At 42.8% G+C, this 20,977-nt stretch overlaps 1 protein-coding gene across 1 annotated transcript in view; it reads right to left on the bottom strand.

Annotated features, from left to right (window-relative positions):
• Nucleotides 1-6,978: 6,978 nt before the first annotated feature.
• LOC121617529 (roundabout homolog 2-like) overlaps nucleotides 6,979-20,977 on the bottom strand; it is a 72,666-nt gene continuing 58,667 nt past the window's right edge. Inside the window, exons 16-27 of the mRNA XM_041952722.1 lie at nucleotides 18,031-18,155; nucleotides 17,761-17,932; nucleotides 16,481-16,657; nucleotides 15,305-15,331; nucleotides 15,098-15,137; nucleotides 13,374-13,501; nucleotides 12,426-12,698; nucleotides 11,405-11,567; nucleotides 10,642-10,899; nucleotides 9,646-9,851; nucleotides 7,393-7,554; nucleotides 6,979-7,253 (exon numbers count right to left, since the gene is read on the bottom strand). Coding sequence (XP_041808656.1) covers nucleotides 6,979-7,253; nucleotides 7,393-7,554; nucleotides 9,646-9,851; nucleotides 10,642-10,899; nucleotides 11,405-11,567; nucleotides 12,426-12,698; nucleotides 13,374-13,501; nucleotides 15,098-15,137; nucleotides 15,305-15,331; nucleotides 16,481-16,657; nucleotides 17,761-17,932; nucleotides 18,031-18,155 — 2,006 coding nt within the window. The remainder of the gene's footprint in view (nucleotides 7,254-7,392; nucleotides 7,555-9,645; nucleotides 9,852-10,641; nucleotides 10,900-11,404; nucleotides 11,568-12,425; nucleotides 12,699-13,373; nucleotides 13,502-15,097; nucleotides 15,138-15,304; nucleotides 15,332-16,480; nucleotides 16,658-17,760; nucleotides 17,933-18,030; nucleotides 18,156-20,977) is intronic.

Raw genomic sequence — 20,977 nt, 5'->3', positions numbered from 1 at the left:
TACCAGCTGTGCCACACCATAAGTCATGTGGATGTTCAATTTTCTCACACAGCAAACGCTGAATGTAAACATAATCCAGAAAACGCTTGCTTTTGTCGAACCGGCGTACTTTGGCCTCTTGAACTGGTACATGCATAGGATTTTCAGCATAATGAGGTTTATTGAGGATGTGCAGGAGGCACTGTTGCAGGAAAGAAGTCTGGGGGTGATGAAGACATTGATTAGCTTCACAGCAGCGGAATAAACAGGTGGTGGCAGAGATAGGCGGCGTGTCTCAGCTCCGAGCGGCAATGTTTTCCCGTGTCACTGACATCCTCTGAGGCGAGGAGGGCGCCAACGTTGAGGACTGGGGGAGGAGGTGACAGTGGTGTTGAGTGAGACGTTATGAGTGGAGGGGGGCAGGAGTAATGAGTGCAAATTTATGATTTCAAATTTATTGCAGGGGTGTTTGGGAAAGATTACTTTCTCTTAAAGCAGGCAGTTGGTGAGGAATTAGGAGGTGTCAGAGATAATGAATCTGGTGGCGAGGTGGGGCTCGATCCATCAGCGCTAAATTCAGATTTGTTTATGGAGATATATCACTGTCTGTCACCATAAAAGTTGACTGCGAACCAGGGGAGGATGTGTCCTACGGTGCCAACAGAGGAATTACTGCGGCAGATGAGAAGGGAACGCTAAGTTGTCAAAAGCTGCACTCGAGGCAAAAAGGATGATGGCGCGGCCTTATCTGGCATCAGGAGCGAGGGGGCAACTTTTAGAGTGCACACAGGCTGACAGTGACTCAGAAAGATCCTGAGATGCGATTTTCTAGCACAATGAGAGACAGAAGGCTGTGACAAAATAGATAGTAAAAAAAAAATAAAAACTATTCAAAGTCAATCACAAATATATTACGCCACAAAATGCAAAAACAGAATGTGTGACAAAATGTTTTAGGATTTACAGAAAGTAGTTTGAATCCATGCATTCTGATGGTAAAGGATGGGGGTAGTTTTATTAGCTGTGTTAAATGCAGCCAGTAAAACCCACTGTTGGTTTAAAGATCCCATCCATCCATTTTAAACACTTCCGCTTTAAATAATTATTTATGTCTGATCGTTTTCCCACAAAACTACTTCATTAAAAAATCTCCTTCTCCCTCATTACAAAATCCAGAATCCATGAATATCTAAATACCCCTCATCTAAAAAAACTGTAACTACTGGACCAAAGATTCCTTCTGCTGCACTGAAAAGTTCATTCTCATTACGAGTGTCTAAGGTGAGTGCAGAGAAACCTTCCCCCCTAGCAGATGACTGTGAAAACAGTGAAGATTAAACATCCAAGTGAAGCAAAGCTAAAAAAAAAATAAGTCCCATTTTGGAGTGGTGGAGGGGGCTTTGAGTAAAACCTGGCCGGCAGGTGTTGTTGTCTCAGCGTAATTTGATTTCGAATTAAATCTGAGACTTTTTTGAAACCTGACAACCCGACTGTAAACGCACTGGCTGTTACTTTACTTGGGACTGTTTTCGGATTGGCTTGAGGCATCTTGCCCTGGCTCAGTGAGATTCACACGAAAACATCAGCAGACAAATTGTAAGTCAAGACTGTTGAAGAAAAACTTTGAGCAGCAGTGCAGAGACAATCTGTCCTAACTAGAAAGGCGTGACTGCAAGCGTGCCGCTCCGCTCTCCGGGGGAGCTTCCAGCAACAAGAGCTGGATCTTGGTTCCAGGATTAAGCAGTAGAGCTGTTCTCCACTGTGTCTGGATATATAATTTTGAGCAGGCATAGATAAAGATACATATCAATACCAGCATGCAAAAGTCTTTTCTGTATTTACTTCAGTGCCATCAGAAACCTCCAGGAGAGGTCTCGCTTCCTCACGTCGGCGGCACGGTGTGAAGTGGCAACATAAAGAAAGTAGATGAAGCATCAGGGTGAACAAGATGAAAATTAATTGGTCACTGTGGGAGCTAAAGGCCAGGAGACCACTGGCCTTTAGCTTACCCTCAGGGTAGTGGAGCCGCTGAGCGGGACCCGCGGTCTCAGGTGGGGTGCATGTTAACCACCACCCTGTTCCACTGTCGCAATTAGCCAAAATGTCATGAGTCAGAAATCAGCCTTTGGAGGCAACGCTACAGATAATCATCCTGAAAAGGTTGCCCACTGCATGTTGGGGAAGTTTCACAAAGTGATGCAGCGTTGGCATCTAAAAAAAAAGAGAGTGGACGCTTCCCTTTCTTCTTCCCTTAAAGCAGCAATAATGAATATTTGAGTTCACAGCAGCTCACATAGCGTTCTGTATACTTAATGTAAACTTGGCTAAAGGCTAAACAAAATGCAGTGTAATGAATGCAGTTAGGTGTCTCGCCTGAGCCTCGCACGGTGAAATATAGCAACCTGCTTTGCAATTCATGTTGGTCTTGTTTCAAAATACATAACTGAGCTTTACAAGCTACTTAATCACACTGACTTCGAACCCTTCGGAAATGTATGATTCTCACAGTTCTTCTGTCTAAAACTGGCTCCACAGTCGGATGGTGGCACTTAGAAAAATCCTCTGTGTAAATATGCTGTTACTTTTTGCATGTTGTTATATCTTGAGTCAATACGAGTACTGTCTTGTGTGAGGCTGATTTTGTTCGTGTAACATGCAGCCTGTCATTATTATCATTATTATTATTTTCATATCATTTAATTTTCCCCAGAAAATGGAGTGGTTCACTTTCTTTCTATTTTCTATTTTCTTTTTTCTTTATCCTTTTTTTGTGGCATCCACAATCAGAAAGCCCCTCATGCAGGCAACACTCACTGATTTTCTTCAATATCTTCATCTGTTCAGTTTGAGGTGGCGAATGCACCTGCAGGATGGTGAAAAACGCTTAGTTTGAAGCGGGTATTCACAAATTCCTTCGATGAGTGATGTGAGTTTGTAAATGTTGTTTGTCATAGAATCTGCTGGAAATAAGTCGACCCTTATTCTATCTATTTATGCAACAGGCAGGTAAAAAGTGGGGGTCAGCTACGGGCAGCTCTCCTGCTCACTCCAGGTCTTCCAGCTTGAAGAAGCAGCACAGATTTTACATGATGACTGAAAAGGTATCAAAACCTCAAACAACAAGAATACTACACTCGTACGGCAGCTTATAAACCTGCAAAACACCAAGAACTCTTTCACTTTTAGCCTACTTACAAATGATGAGGAAAATGAAATATAGACATTTGCACCCACTTGCTGTCTCACATTATTATTACACTAACATTAAAATACAGAACATAAAACTGTTTTCTTTTAAATAGTAAATAAAAATCTGAATTGATTGAATTAATATGGTCCCCTGTGCTTTGTTGCCATCATTACTTTGAGTGCTTTCCGCAGATAAAGGATGGCCATTCCAAATATTTTCCTGTCTTTTGTAGCTGTGTTCAAAGAAGTGAAGCAGTTTGAGGCCAAATTGTTCCCCTGAGTGCTGAAAAAAAAAATATCTCGGCAGTAAACAACAGTCAGAGGAAACTGCTTTTTCGTCCAACCAAAACCACAACACCCCATGAAGTGACCGTGCCATTACAAGACCAGTACATTAACTTTAGATGAAGGAACTGTAGCTCTGTGAATGCAGGTGTAGCCTCATAATTGGGCTCTGTGGGCTTGGCTATGTATTTCCTTTCTTCCATTAAATTCACATGTACTACAGGCTGGCTGAATGAGGAGGAGCCTGATCAAGATGTGGTGCTGGGATTGTGCTGGGGGAGGGGGTCTGGTCAGGACAGCCAAATTGTTCCCAAGAGAGTATAGAATCGACTGCACAATACCAATTCTTCTGTCCCCGTAGCACTTCTTCAGACCCAACCAGCTGGATTTAAAGCTTAAATGGTGGATTGCACATGATGCCCCCTGTCTGCACAAGCTCTGCAGAGAATCCTGATCCTGGCTGTCCGTCCCAAGATACAGATACAGCCAAGGTGTCCCACGCTGTGTATTGCACCTATTGCACCTTCACATGAAGTCATCCTCCCCAGTCCAGATCTGTGCCAGGGGAGCCGTCACATGGTCCACAGGTAACACAATGGCTGTATTCCAAACGACCTGCTATACTTGCAGTGCGAACGTGATTTGGACAAACTGTAAACAAAAGTGAAATCTGCACTATGCCAAAAATATCCAGATGTTGTATTGATTCAGCAAAAATTTCCAGTATGCATTGCACCAGTCTACCTCGCCCCCTGTTTTCCCACAATGCAAAGCGCTAACTGTGCCAACAATTGTTTTTTTTTTTTCATATGCCATTTCATCAATAAACTCACTTCTGAGAATTTTTGAGACGAGAAATCGAATCAAAGATTTCAAACATCGGTAGTTTTGCGAAAATGCGACACAACGCCGGTGAATCTCCCAGGTAAGTGTTCATCTTTCAGAAAATTGCGAAAAAGCACGTTCATGGCTCTTCTTGTTTTAGAGAACGAGGGGGTTCTGCACAGTAGTGCTGGTTTGCCATTATCCACATTATTGTTTACTTCAGCTTTCCAAAACTGGAAACCGGCTGCGCCCGGCCAGGCATACTGCAAAATAAATTCAATGTAATAGTTTCATACTGCACACTGACATGAAAAACAGTATGCAATATGTACTGCATACTGCGCTCATCTGTAATATGAAGTCAGCATGAGTCTCCTGGCTTGTCAGACATGGAATAAAGCTGAATCTGGAATTTGTTCAAGCAGTGGTCAAGACTTTTTCTTCTTTTTGATCAGGGACATCGGTCAAACTTATGGATCGCTATTTGCATGTAAAAAGATTTCACGGGGCGTACACCGTAGGGCACACCTATTTAAAAAACATCTAGAGCTGCTGGATCAAAAAATAAACTGAAGGCAGAAGTCAAGAAAAAGATCACTGCACTGAACCTCCCAGCTCCCAGCAAATTTAACAGAGCAATGGCTCAAAACCACATGCACTTAGTGTCTTTCCCATACATCTGATTTATAGACTCCCTGGAGGATTTGAATAAAGGAAGATAACTGTCTGGGCACCTACAGTAACTACACTATTATTTTATTCCTTTTTAGCTATGTGACTTTGCTTCTGAAGATGATTTAATTTATTATATAAAAAAGAAATGACATATCTAATAACTATATTTCATATAAGATATATGAGATGATATGAACTAGCTTGAGTGTATAAGAAGGATTTGGAAATCACAAAATGGACTCAAAGCGTGTAAGTGCAAACAGACTCATAGGCGCTGTGAGGAGAAACCTGGTTCATTTTCACATACACATTTTATTTTGCATCATAGGATTGAAAAACGGCCCTACTGTATGTGGCTGTGTATTCCTGAGGGCAAACCAATCTGGCAGGTAAAGATTCTTCAAAGGGAGAGAGAGCCATTACCAGAACGATGATCAGAACAAAACCATTTAAACAAGTGTAAAGACATGGCATCGTAAATCTCATTGGCAGAAAACGCTAAATGGCTGCAATTTCAAAATCTGGAAAAGTTTTTCAAAAGAATTTGGCAGTAAGTTCTAGTCTATACATCTCGGTAAGGTGACAGTGTCGATCCATGACCATTCAACAGTGTAGTACATTAGAACAAACCTAGTAGCATTTCTTTGATGTTTCACATCATATATAGTTGTCATTAAACTCTTCATCTTATTTGTCTTCAGGTGACATCAGGACATTTTGGCCACAAATATTTCCCTTTACTATCACACTGCCCTTTAAATATTGCATTCAGTATTCAATATGTCGCTGTATGTAGTTGGAAAAGAACTACCAAAGCAAATATATAGATATTTTTATTACATACTCTTTCTGGGAATGGCAGCGAAGTGACACATACCTATTTTCCTATGTTTTTGCTTTGGATATCACAACCGATGTGTTGCTTTGTTACCATTAAAGGTTTTGGTAACCATTCATTGAGAGCCATTGTTAGTATAATGCATAATAGGATTCCCAGCAATAGTATGAAACACAGTTTGTTATATTGGCATATCATTCCCAAGTAATTAACTGTGTCTTTTCCATGTAACTCTCAATATATGAGTATTTCTCAAAACAATTACAGCACAGCCAAGTATATATCTTCTGTTCAGGTTCTGTTTAACATAGACGTCCCTCTTTGCCATCATTGATTCTCCTCCTCAGCTCAGCTGACAATGGGTTTGTGCTTATTTTTACCAAAAACGCTCTGTGCAAAGTACAACAATACAGTAGCTTCATCAAAATAAGCTAACAGTTTGAGCATTAATGAAAAATGATTCACAGTAATAAATCACAAAAGAGACAACATTGGGTTTGGCTTGCATAGCAAAGCAAAAGAAAGAGAAAAACATTAAAAAATATATTTACAAATTATGCAAGTCCTTTCTCATTTTAATTAGTCATTTTGTCGGGATGTTTTCTTCTTCTCCACTGTGTGAATCTTTGTACAGCGTGTGACAGAAAATAGAAGCGGACATATAACATACTGTTTACTCTTTTGAAGAGGGGGATGAAAATAACACTGTGAGACTGGTGTGTCTGTGTCTGTACATGACATTTACAGCTCTGCATTTTATCTCGCACTCTGCCTCTTTGTCTTCATTCCGTCTCCTCTCCGTCTTCCAAACATCATTCTGTGTCACTCGCAGAGAGAAAATCTCATAGCGCTTACAAACAAGGTGTCCTGGGACAGGCAGCAACTGCAGGGAATGATGCTGCACAAAGACTCTGAAAGAGAGGCCGGTGCACACACCAAAGACGGCAATGTGAGCATTTCTGTTTCACAACATCAGGATGTATCTCAGTTTGGATGCAAGATAGAAATAAATGGGTTCTACAACTAGCATTCTTACTGAAAATGGTGGCATACTTTTTCCAAATCTACAATTGTGTGACAAGATGAATAAATGTGAATGCAGTGTATTATTTCTCTTGGCAGATAAAGGCAGCGCTAGCTTGTGTTGGATTACATGCATTATGTGTCATGTGCTCACAGATGCATCCTCACGAGGACTGACACTTACAGTGTTCCCTTTTCTCTGTGCTGTTTGTGGGAGGGTGCCCGTTGTGGGAGGGATCTGCGCCAGGTCTCTTGTGGGATCCCCTGCCCAGGGTGGCCCTGTTGGACGCTGTCGTGCCGCTCCAGGAAGCCATATGCTGCCGCTCCAGCGTCGACACGGTCACCATGCACTCCTCAGACGGGTCTGAGGCCGCAGCTGCCCACGAGCTGTGCATGCGGGAACCCACGCCGTGCAGGGACTTCATGACTGGTGTGTGGGCTGTTGAGTGGATGGTAGATGAGGGTATTTGGCAAAGGATGCTAATGAGGCATCGCGGTAGAGGCGCTCCTCGTTGAGTTTACTGTAATAGAGGATTATCTAATAAACAAGGTCTGAGAGTGCCAAAGACTTGACTCACCGTCTGTGTTGGTGTCTCTTCGTCTGGGCAGAGTCCCGACCTTGTCTGTCTGCGGCTTGAGGCCAGTCAGTGGTGCCCTCTTGTGGCCAAGGCTATGCGTGCCCTGTGCACCGTGGTCTGCGTTGCCAGAGCTATCCGAGTGACACTGCTGAGAGCTTTTCCCTATAGCGAGTAGCAGAGAGAATTAATGGAGATGAAAATGTGGCTCAGCATGCTTGAGCAAGTATTTAGCTCACATACAATGGATAAAAATTGACAGTGAAGTGTGGATACTTCCCTCTTCTTAAACACAGAATAGCGTTACTAAATGCTTTGATCGGAAGGCCTCACAAACCATTTTTGGCAATATTAACGACCAGTTGTATGATGTTCAAAACCTCAAGCAGCGTTTGAATATTTTACTGAAATCAGACATCATGGAAATCTGAATTAACAAACACGCCATTAAAAGCATGAAGCCACGACTGCAATATGGAACCCCCTGTGGAAATACTGCCACCACCCAGGCTTTGTTCATGATTTGTTTCACTGGGCTGCAGATATCTCCTCCCTTGAATGCATTTCTAATCCAGCCACTTATAACATGTGACAGCCAAACACAAGACGATAAATGTTTGCATTGCTAATTGTTTGTCAATATTTTTAGTCACGCTGACCCGTATTTTGCCCTGCGACGGGTAATCAAAAGTATTGAAAACACATATTCTCAATGCACAAGTCAATCTCTTAACCTATCAAACAATGGAATCTAAAAATGGTACAGCTCAGTCCCCGTGGGAGAGGCCTTCAAGTGAATCTCTAAAGAAATGCTTTCAGGCAGAACCCTATTTATAAATGCATCAAATCTTAAATGTTAGACGTGTGACTTTTCAGTACAGCACTACTAAAGTTTTTAAAATATTCTATGTTGTGGTTTTGATGTCTATGCGAGAAGAGGCATCAAATAACTTTTAACAGACTGTCTGAACATCTCTTTGACGAAGAATACTGACAGTGAAAAAAGGGTACCCATGATTTAAACTAGATATCTGAACAATTTTGAGGCTATCACTGTTTTACTTTACACTAATTATGGTTTCTACATTACCTTTGAGTGTCAATCACTGTCCCTGCTGGCTACATAAAGATATTCCTGATCTGCTAGCCTAAAAGACAACCACTAGACTAGCATGTGGGGGCTTGCACATGTGTGATTAAATGAGCTACTGTATGCCTTGGACTTTGTTCTGTGCAGTGTGTCCGTAGGTGATAGTTCAGCCAACCAGCGGACCGTGTTTTGCGCCTCAGTGGCCCAAATCCTACTGGCAGACACAATGTTGATATTGGACAATTCTGAAAAACCTTGGAATATGTTAAATAATTATGTCTTTACATTATTTATATGTGTGCGTGGCAAATGAAAGGCATGAAGGGAAAGCATGAAGTCATGGTTTATAAAAGCCAAAACTGTGGTCAGACACACAAGCATCCACTACCCTGACCCCCACGCACTCACATTTTGCCTTCTCTGTATTTATGCTACGTAAAGATAGCACTTCTTCCTGCGCTGGCACCGAACGCTGTCACGGGAGTTAAACTGTCAGCTGCAAAATCGTCCAACATGAACAAAATTCCTACGGGTGCGCCGCTGAGTGGCTGCGGTCTCTTCAGCTACACGCGGGAGGCAAAAAAAGCAATGTGTCTGCACTTTTTTATACGATCTGTCCACTTTTACACATCTGCATGCAGGCTTATGCTTGCATGTGTGCTCCAGGTTAGAGATAATGAGAAGATAACACAATCCAACAATCCATAAGGTGCACAGGAATCAATAATTATGTCCAATTTTGACTTTTATGAATAGATGGATAGCCATGTTCTTAAATGTAGTGTGCTTTTTAATAACAATGAGTCTAATCATAGCTAAAAACAGCTGGATATCTTACTTGAATATGTACCTGTGTTTCTGTCATCCATAACATTTTCAGTACTTTTATACATCTTAATATTCTTGAAATTATTTGGTATATATTAATACATAATCTATTTATACATGCTCATATCTAGCATCACGTTATCTATGAAACTATCATTTATCCATGTCTATCTGCAGCTGCATTGGCCAAACGTCAATACACTTTGTGCAGCAGAAATGATGTGGTGATGAAGCCAGTCAGCTGTGGGCCTGACTTTTTTTTCTGCAATGACGCGCTGGTCTATTCATTTAAAAACAGCGACCTTAATCAAACAATTTTTACCATATGCAAGCCATACCTGAGCCCTCGAGGTTATCCATGCTGTGACCAGGAGTGTATTCAAAGCCGCACAAATTCTTTGACACCACAGCATATCGCTCCTCCTCCTCCTCCTCGTCTTCTTCAGACAGGAGAGTGGCCCCCAAGTCGGAGCCCAGTGTACTGGACATGAAGTCCATCGGAGGGATGGGGGTGTTGGACACATTTGGACTGCTCTTCATGTGCCTAATTAGTTGTGGGGAAATACATATAAATGAACAAAATACATGTGAAAAAGCACTGGAGGTCAGATAATGAGCAGGGAAAATGCTGCAAAACGAGTTTCAGAATGCAGAATCAGTGCATATTCAGAAAGGATGCAGAGACTATGAATGCCTGCAGTGATTTCTCTGATTACTTTCTCAGCGCTGGTGTGTGTTGTCCTAACACAATGGAGTTGTAATTGGACTGGATAAAGGATATCTGGATGGGCAGGGCTGTCACCAACATGCCTGTTATCTCCCCCACAGCTGTCCTCCATGATGGCTCACATCCCGCCATGGAGGAGATGCATGCATAATTACCAAGTCTATTTACTGATGTCAGAACAGCATGTTAGACTAAACCCAGTCATTACCCTCCAACACGTGTTGCCACTGCCTTGTCAAGTTTTCCAATGCTCCATCAAAGGTGTAATCAATGGAGAGCTGTTTTTATCGCTCACAAGAAACACGGACCGCAGGTTCGGGCTGACACATGTAAATACCAGCATTATAAGACGCCCAAACATTGGCCATTGATATGCAAAACCCAAACTATCAACAGAATAAAATGAATAAAATTACAGGTATTGCTACTACTCTGCAAAGCAAACGTATTTGAACAAAATTGGGATGCATACACACAGTCTAAGGCTTGAAATGATCTAAATGTCACACAGATCTTTCTCCTTTTTTTTTTTTCAAGAAATACATCAAATTATAGAAGGGAGGCAGTCTTAAAAAAATAGTTAACTGGAGCTTCAAAAGATCCTTACCACGCCTGCTTGGCCACTTCGTACTGGTAAGCTCTGGTCAGCTCATCCAAGTGGGCCTGCAGAATGGACTGCATCTCCTCGTGGTGGGCGGAGCTGAGAGAGGAAGAGGAGGGCTGGCTGAAGGGAGGTGCTGCCGGCGAGGAGGCTCTCCCTCTCAGGGGGGGAGTGGGACCTCTTTCCTCCTCTACCTCGTTGTCCAGATTCTGGTGGCGGTAGGTCTGGACGGACATGGGCGGGGCCCAACTGTTGCTGTCGTATCTGGCATGCAGACAAAACGCTTTCTGCATTAATCATCACATTGACTTTGCTGAACAGCTGATTGCATTATTATGATGAAGAGAATGTGAAATGAACACAAAAATATTCTCACCACCTACGATAAACCGGCCTAAACTGATACTAAACTGATCTTCCCCTCGTCAACATTGATCATATTACTAATATTAGTAGTAGTGACAGTAGTAATAGTTTTTTTCATATTGGGAAAATAGGCAGCAAGATAAGTTTAGCATTGTGTGAACTGTGTGAGGCTCTCGTCTAGGCTCTCTGATGGAAGAAACACACACACACACACACACGCACACACACACACACACTCACACACACACACACACACACACACACACACACACACACATCCTGGACACAGGTGCAGGATAGTGTGACCTCTGTGTTTGCATGTGTTCCTTCTCTCAACGTGCATTTCCGTGTTTGGGTGCATCTGTTCCAGGGCCGAGATTGATGAGATATGAACGCATCTTACCCTCCTCCGTGGCTTTCCTGGGGGTAGCGGTCAAGGTCAACCTCGGTACCAGGGAGAGGGTGCATAGGTGGTGGAGGCAGGGGAATGTTAGCCCAACATGTCCCATTTGATTTAGAGGCCTTCGTTCCACCTTTCACCCTCTTTTTCTTGCCAACCTTTGCACCTGGGGGCAGGTAAAGAGGGAAGGAAGTTTAGTCTTGTCTACACTACATTAAGAAATCCCTGTATGCTCTACACACAGACGTTATTCTATACTGAATTCACACACACTTGAACACACACATGCCTTGGAAGCTACCTTCTATCTGTCTCTGCTATCTGAACTTTTTCAAACCTGTCTCCCAACCAGCGTTCATTATTTCTGCTTTTTGTGTGCTGACAGCACATTAGGATTTTTTTCTGAATGCTGACATTTCTTAAAGAGGCATCAAAACCTGCGGCGAACCACTTTAAGTTGCTTTCACACAGCTTCCGCACTTGCTCAACTTAACTCTGGTAAGCCTGACATTTAGCTCCAGCACACAGCCCATTGTGCAAGACTACGAAAGCAGAGACAGAGATGCCTCCATGACTTTACTAAATGTATATATGCTGCATAAATAACTCAGAACTCTCAGGGATTTTTCCGCCATCACTAATCAAGTTAACCCAAAGAAATGCGTCATGATCGCGTGACATTTCTGGGCTAGATAAGCTCTCAGGGTAGAATTGTGATGAAGACAGAAGAGTAATTAAAAACACTATCCTAAGGGTCCATTCTCAGTAAATATGGAAATAAATTCTCTCCTTTTCATTTTGTTCTTTCCCTAGTTGAGTTTGCCAACTCCCTTGTAGTATTCTCTCCCACAAAAAAGTAACTACCTGTCATTTTATGGCAAAATGTTGCTTTTACTGGGCGTTCAAGCACTGCTGCAGTCCAAAGACATCAAAGATACGCACACATGAGTGCAAACATCACTCACGCACACACACACACAGACAAAAACCCAGAATTGTGCTCTATTTTCATCATGGCTCGTACCACTGCCAGGGCGTCTGTCAGTTAGCGAGTAGCCCAGGTTTGCTATTTCCTGCTGGGCTTGGAGAGAAGCCTTCCAGCGGGGATCTGGCCTGTCCACAGCCAGCTCGTGGAAGCTGTTGGACTGGAGAATCTGAGTGGTGGCGTAGGGGGTGGGCTGACTGCCTCGCGCTGGGCTGCTGTAGCCTGCCTTCCCCATGAAGTCAATACTGCTGTAGATGGCACCATCGGACAGCATGGTGCCCGTCTTCTCCACTGCTGCGGACGGTAAAACATCTGAGACAAAAGAGGAGGGTGACAGACCGAGGAGGGAAAAGGAAAAGGGATCATGGAGAGATAAGTTGACATGAAGTTAACGATCTTTAAGGTCATTAACACTCCCTGCTGCTCTGGCACTCTGTATTAGTTAAATACAGGTCTCAAATGGACTTGATATAAATGAAAGTGATTATCTACAACCATAATTAGCATGCATCACACTGTGGAAGCCCGGTGGAGTGGTCACAAGAGGGATATTCAAACAGCGCTAACCTTCAGCTCTACTGTCTTGCACACATAAAGCCTGCAGCTCATCGGGGTTCCAATGGGCTGAGGGAACATGCAAACACACAAATACACAACACAAACACACATACTTATTCATACGTATCAATCTCACACATACTTGTAAAATGCACAATGGCAGGGCATGAGAAAGAACGACAGGCAAAAAGTATAGCAAACACCACAAACTTAAGCCAAATATCAGGCTTGTCAAATCACATTAGTAAAGTATAGCCCTCAAAGGCTCTTTTAATTTGTCTGCCTCTGTTTGTTTCTGTGTGTGTGTGTGTGCATGCTTATGTGTGATGTCTTGTCACTGTGCTTCCCAATGGATGAGCATCAAAACTGTCCGACCAGGCATCGCTAAAACTGTATTTTCCATCACTCAAGCCTGTTTATGTTCCTTACCTCCTCGGCCAAAGTTGCCGCTGCCCTTTGGACTCCCTAAACCCCCGTTAGCTGGTAGGCTCGTGGACGGCCAGGAGTCGGCCAACCAGGGGAGGCCTGGGTCACCCGCTTTCAACAGCCCCGGACGACTGCGAGGGGTTGTTTGTGGAGAGACACAGAGAGGAGAGGAGGTGAGACAGAGAACCGGTGGCATAGTTAAATATCTAGCTTACACCGCAACAGTATTGCTCATTTTCTTCCTGCTGCATCAACAACAAATTGATGTGAAAACTCATTCAGCATATTCTCGCCCATGGAGCAGCTCAGCGCACGGGCGACAATAAACAACACAGAGACATAAAATGGCAAGTCTATAAATCAGACTTCTGCCTCCCCTTGACTCCACCACCCCTAACTCTCCCCGGAGATAGAAGGCAGGCCTAAATACACACTAAATCCACTTTAGAGCCTTAGCACAACAGAAATTTACATTTTAAATTGAGAATCATGGGCAGCCTCTGGCAGATCAGCTACACTGGTGCACTGTCTCCATAGCAACAGAGACAGCAAAAGCCCATTAGGTGGTTTAGTAAAGCTACCGTGTCATTTTGTCTTAGTGAAATACAATGGTCATGAATACAGGCTTTGACTTCAAGGCAGGAAAGTTGCGGGCAGCAATTCAGGGAGGGAGAAAACAGACAATTTACAACCACTTCGTATCAGCTGCTGCAAAAATGGCAAAACATTCACATGCCTCGTGCATCCTGTTCGCATATGTTTACTTAATGTGAGGCTACACAGTGAATTTTCCACTGTGGCTGAACCGCAGAGTGTCAAGGGAATTGTTCACAGCTGACTTGGTGATGGCTCAAAGGTGTTCAAACAATTACGTCAATAATTTCCATTTTAAAATGCACACGCATGTACATACATTTGCATACATTTGCTAAGAAACACATGCCGGCACCAACACAACGGCACATGTGTGAGTACACAGTGGGAAGATGCTGGCTAATGCACACAAAGGGGTTAGGCAAGAAAGTTTATTTTTAGCGCATTATTTGCAACATTTGCTCTAGCTCTGGGCTTGCCTGCTTGTTTAGGTGTGACAAAAAGGAAAGAGGGAATGAAGAAAAAGAAGAGAGCCTTTATTCTTCCGCTTTCTGCAAAGCAAATGTGGCCCTGTCTCTTGTTGTTTCAGTGCACTTTGATATTCAGTGGATACAGAGGTAGGCTTCACTTTGAGCATTTTGAGCATGCCGGAAATTCTCATGGCCACCGAGTGGAGTCTCAAGGTCCGGCGCTTTGTTGCTCCATCCCCGCGTACGACCCATCGCAGCGCACCGTGGGCCAAGCCTTTCAAACAGCACATTCATCACCTCTCCCCTCCTCCCACGACCTCTCACTCTGCCAGCAACCCGAGATGAACTGAGCTGAGAGCCGGCGAACAAAACAGCGGCCCACCTGCATTAATTGGTAGCGCTCACTTCAAAGGAGTGATTAATGATTTCATCAAGTGCACATCAGTGCAAATCATACACCGATATGAGCAAGCGGCGGGGATATTGGAACATGTATGCAAATTGCATTCATCATGAAAGAACTCTTCATTACAGGTCTTACAATGGGCTCTTGTCATCGAGAAGGCAGACGGCGCATTACATTGCGTGGCACTTATGTCAAATGTCAGCTGGAAAGCTGTCATGCAGGGTTTCTGGTTTTTAAAAGTTAATTTAAATTCTCACCTTCCATTTCTGATCAGGCCTCTGTCTCTTTGGAACGTAACTTGCAGAGAAAAGAGGGAGGACAGAGAAGAGGCATTCAACTGAAATGATTTTGTCAAAAAATGTGCAGTACCACCATTATTTTCGGTGATGTTACTGCTGTCAAGAATGTAGGCAGGTAAATTCCTGGGATATTTCGATATATAATGCATACATGTATAGACATACCTGCACGGGTAAAGGTGAAGGACTGAACTGCAATTCAAAACACAGGAAGAGGGTTCATAAAAGGTACATGAAGTGTCATGAATCAAATGCAGTTGCAGCCACACGAAGCAAACAAAACATTCATGAAATCAGGTGTGGAAATATGGATCGAGCTCTTTCATCCTTGCTCTCGTTGTTCATTTATCACCGGCGGTGTGTCAGCACCGATCACATTTTAATGAAACTCGGGGCAGTAATGCATCTAACCACGGCATTCCAGCATTTTCTGAATTACGCTGATTGCCCCGGGGGATAAAGTTCAAATGAAGGTGACACATTTGACCCCTTTTGCCCTGGGGCATCTGAATCACTCTCTTTAATTATTTCTCCAAAAAAACAAATTGGAGCATGAAAGCTGCCTTAAAAAGAGACAAAAAAACAAGAGGTTTGTTCTGAAATGAAATGTTTTTTCATTTGACAAACGTGACACCTCAAAAACAACAAAAAAGCTACTGATGCTCCTTTTAAGTATCTCATATTACTTGAATATCATTGAAGTTGGTTCAATTATATCCAGCATATCAAAAGAAATCATTTACTTTTTTATATCTTAACCGTTCCTTAAAAGTTGCTATCTTTTTTTTTTCTCTAAAATGGAAATGTGGTGTTGTGGAATTAAACTCCTCAATTTGTTTTGAGAGAAAGGATCAGAGAACCAGCACTCAATCATGTAAATCCCTATTGAATTAGGAAATCACAGCACTCTCTCCCCAAGCCACTACAATGAAAGCTGCAATACACATTATGATAATGGCACACAGCTATATGCTTGACTCACAGAGGGATAAGAATATTTCATACGTAAACCTAGACGCGCCTCGTGTTAATGTGCAAACAACACCAGCCATGGTCTGATAATGGAAGGGGATGTTAAATTACTTATCTCGCATGAATGTATTAGAGTGTTGAGGTGCGGTGCTGATGGAACTCAGCACAGTTGATGCACATCACTGCACAGTGAATTAAAGTCAATAGGGCCTATTTCCATCTGTGCTGAATATATTTCCTTTGTTCTGCATTTTAGCCAGCTCAAATGGAGTCGCATCAGTGATGACATCAGTTTTCGCTGGCGAGAGAGACCGCCAGTGCGCTTGGAGATTTTGTGTTGATGCAGAACCATGTAAATTGATTTTTTACCTGCGTAGTTGCTGAGTCCCTTCCTCTTTTTTCTCCTCCAGTAAAGCCAGGCACTGAAGCCCATGAGGACAATCCAGCAGGCCCCTCCCAAACCAGCGATGAAGGCCGGCTGCTTTACCACGTCTGAGATGCTGTTGTTGCCCTCCGATCCTGTCATTATGTCCCTCAGTTCTGCACCTGGGGGCACCGCACACACAAAGCCACACCCACAGCCAAATGAGCGGCTGAATGTCAATACATCAGTATGAACAGATGATTACGTTTCAATAGCTGTGCACGAAAATCATTCTGGATAAAGCTGAAATACAGCCAAGACATGTCTCAAATGTGAAGCAAAAAATACACAAAAATGAATAAATATCTGACACAATGAGAATGAAAAACAAGCTAACAAAACCCCCCAAACCACTGCCAGTATTATCTGTATAACTGTCCACAGGTATTTGGTTAACTCACCAGGAAACTCAATTAAGGAAAAGAAAAAAAAGATAATAATAACAGCAAACAGGCCAAATGATGCATTTTAAAAGCTAAATCAATACAGCATATATCAAGCATCAAGACCACAGGAACAGCCAAAAAATGAGGAGGAGGGGGGGGCGTTGTGGTAAAAGAAAAAAAAAAGCATCAGTGCATCCAATATGTAGGCAGAGTAAATCAATTCAGCAGTGCACTTATCAACTTGAGCTGCAAGACAAGGGATTGACAGAGCAGCTCTGACAGAGTTTGATTTTCTGTTGCGGCTACTGTGCTGTGAAATTAGATTCACAGTCTCCAGCAGGAAACCCCCCCACCACCACCACCACCACCACCATCATTAAGCTTCGGTCCACAGGCCTGTGTTTCCCTTTCCCTGCGTGTTAAGGGTGTTATTATATATCAGTCAAAAGTCACAGATGAAGAGCATCTGGCATTGGCTCTGATATTGATTCTGGGCTTATATACTCTGGGCATCCTTTAGCTATTTGATAAGATGTGATAGTCTGATAAGCTCCTACAAAAACACTGTCTACTTTGTTAGCACCAGCTGCCCACATATTGAAGAGGATTATTGATATGGCTAACAGTACTTGGCACACTGCTACCAGACACTACACTTAATGAAACACTATTGATTTCTCCGTAGACGTCTGCGTTGTAAAGCGCAATCTTCTTTCTTCACGTGCAATAAATTGATAAATCATTTTTCCAGACCCCCCGATCTGTGATGGCGACCCAGGTCCCCCATTATGAGGTCATTTCATTTGACTCAATGTTTGGCGTGCGTGGAAGTGGATTACCCAAAATGATGAGCTGGGGTTTGCTCTTGACCCCCACCCCTGCGCTGGTGCCAGCGGCCACCTCCACGCGGTACTGCACTCCAGCCTGCAGCCCCCCGACAACCACTGAGCGGATGGTTGCATCCACAGACTTATTGACATGAAAGCGGGTTTCGTTGGCCAAGCACCAGATCTGACAAAGACACGCCAGAGAGAACTCATTGTCAGGTTGTACAGCACATTACTGAAATATTCAGTATCAGGTATATCAGGTGCAGAGCTTGATCCTACCTTGTACTCCTGGATGATGCCGTTCTGTTGGTCGGAGGGAGGAGGGTCCCACGACACGCTGATGGACGTGCTGTTATGGCTCCCTACTGTCAACACTGTCACTTGCTGCGGAGGGGCACCGGGTGCTGACGGGTAAAGAGATTAAAGAAACAAAGGAAATAGATAAATAAATAACAAAATGATCTGGCGTATTGTTTTTGAACAGAAAAGTGAGCGTCTGCTGCTTTCTTCTTCATGTCAAAGAAGGATTCGTCTCACCCGCTACCTCAATTCATATTCATACAGTAAGCCATACAAGGTATTTTCTAAGCCAGCGTGGCAGATGGCTAGCAGAGCACTTCATCTCAGTCTCATATCTTAATGGTAGGATTTTTTTTGTATGACTGGGAAACACTGTGACCTAAAAATACACCACTGTTCCATTATATTGAATTTAAGATTCTATTATCTTACCGGCATCATAAATTATACACATCAGGCATCTGAGGTCCAAATTGTGCTTTACTAATTGCACAAATGATAACCATTCTGAACAGAGCAGAAAGTTTAGCTATGAGTGGAGTTTCCTGTGCCAAGAAAAAAAAAACGGCTGAGCCCAGTAGCTGACATCACTTCCATAATGGATTAGAGCCATTAAGGCCACACATAAATGCTTCCAAAGTAGTTGTATTCCATTCTGAATGTCTTGTCTGGATGAAAATGCTCAATGTCCATAACCTTTAATGAAGATTCTGAGATGATTCGTCAAAATAAATGTGGTGCTATGCTTCACAGTGCCAACTCAGCTCCTCTTTCATGGGCAATTTTAAATGTACCAAACTGTGCTGATAACCTGCATGGACAGATTGGCGATTCAAAGAGGCTGCGGGCAGCAGGAGGCAAACACCATGTCTATGTAGCTGAGCAAATCATCATCTCTCACTGAACGGACTACATAACTGCTCTGGGCACACAGTTTCTCATGATTCCCATTAAAACCATCGTTATGTTCTGACTGAGTGGATGAAATAACTACTCCGAACCCAATTAAGCAGCTACAAAATAATAATGCTATCTGCAGCGCAATGTAAGCAAGGCACCGAACGCCACAGCAGTGCAGAGAAGCCAAAGCAGGTGGGCCGTGACGGTTTTGTCTTGTTTGCCACCTGGCCAGAGAGCAACATGGTTGCTGTGACTTAAATTCTCCAGATGGGATTGGTTCAGTAAATGGCTGGAGAGAAATGCGTCTCAGCGAGGCAACAGCAAGCAGTGCTCGCATCGGTAGATCAGAGTAATAAAGCAAGGACATACCAGGAGAGTGAGAACGAGTGAGTGTACCAGGCCTGAGACTGACCTCTGCCAGTCCTCTGACATCTGGAAAGCTCTCAACATCTGGTTCAGTTAATACTGAAAGTAAATAATGGCAAAACAATAGTGTTTTTATGTTGGGAAACAAACCCTGAATAATTTAACTTGGGCTTTACAGAGTGGCTCTGAACAGACAGGGCATGTCGGCAAACTACTTGACAGCCTGGCAGTACAAAGGAATTAAATCTGCCATATGAGACGCAATTTATTTCTATTACATTTAACAAATTGACTCAACCCAGTTTGAGGATATCAATGTTCAGCCATTTGGACTGTATTGACTTTCTGAAGTAATTACTGTTAAACCATCTCACACAGATGTACTATCACAACATAGTGTTGATTGTACGGCCGAGAAAGCTAAATGACTTATTTAATGACAGTCCAGCCAAATATAAAACGTTCCTACACCTCTGATGTGTTTATGCTGAGACACCATCTGGCAAGACACAAATAATCTAAACACTGTGTAAGATTTAGGGGGATGTAATGGCAGAATATGACAGAAATGGAATACAGTATTCATAAGTATGTTTTAATTAGTGTATAACCACCTGAAAATAAGAATTGTTGTGTTTTTGTTGCCTTAAACTGAGCTCTTTATATCTGCAGAGTGTGCCATGTTGCACCGCCATGTTTCTACAGTAGCCCAGAACGGACAAACCAAACAGTGGCTTCAGAGAGTTTTGCGGTCACCTTAGGTTCACCTACATGCTTGGAAAGGATGGGGTGAGGTGAGGTGTATTCAGCTAGTCTGCAATCTCACCCCTAGATACCACTAAATCCTGCACACCGGTCCTTTAAAAGAAAACATTAACCAGTATAAATGTAGGTGGAGCTTAGTGAAAGGAAGTCAACCCTGATTTGGAGTGCCTGTCAATATTGTGAAAAAACAAGACTTTCCTTGTGGTTGCTTGGCTAATTAACAAATTCTAAGGCAATCCATCGCATTTGTAGGTCAAATTTCACCAACAAATCAAATCATTCTTATAAATCTGTTGAGGGAAAAACAAACAAACAAAAACATCCAATGGAGCACAAACCGCCACCTGCCTTCTTAACAAAACTTCAGCCTGTAACAGTTTGTTTATTGTTCGTCTTTTTGATTTGATTTTCCGAAAAATAATCCATGGACACAAGGCTGTTCAGTAGCCGAGCTGCAATATGCAGATGTTGGGTTTTTTGCACCAGCACATGAACGCAGAATAATAGCTGTGGCTTGAAATAATGATTTAAAAAAAACCTGTTCAATAGTGTCACATCGCCCAATTGGATTGTCAGAACAATCCCTGAGCTCGGGCTAGAAGCTGTCTCTCACAGTCTTTAAAAAAACAAAAAAACAAAACAAAACAGTGAGAATACAGCCTCGTTTCAGAGCTGTCAGTTAAAATGTCATACTCATTTGTGGTTATACTGATTATATCAAATGTTCTTTAGTTCGTTTTTTTCACACACTTCTGTGTTACACCCTGAGCTGCTGCTGCAAACAGTTCCAGCAAGAAAGCAGTAAATGTGCGAGGCTGTTACATCTCGAGTGCCTCTTCATATGCTAACTGATTCCTACTATTCCCAAAAGACAGCTGTGAGCACAGAATATCAG

This window comes from Chelmon rostratus, chromosome 14 (genome assembly GCF_017976325.1).
Source record: "Chelmon rostratus isolate fCheRos1 chromosome 14, fCheRos1.pri, whole genome shotgun sequence".
Taxonomy (NCBI): Eukaryota; Metazoa; Chordata; class Actinopteri; order Chaetodontiformes; family Chaetodontidae; genus Chelmon; species Chelmon rostratus.
This window is presented reverse-complemented; position numbering and strand designations above follow the sequence as displayed.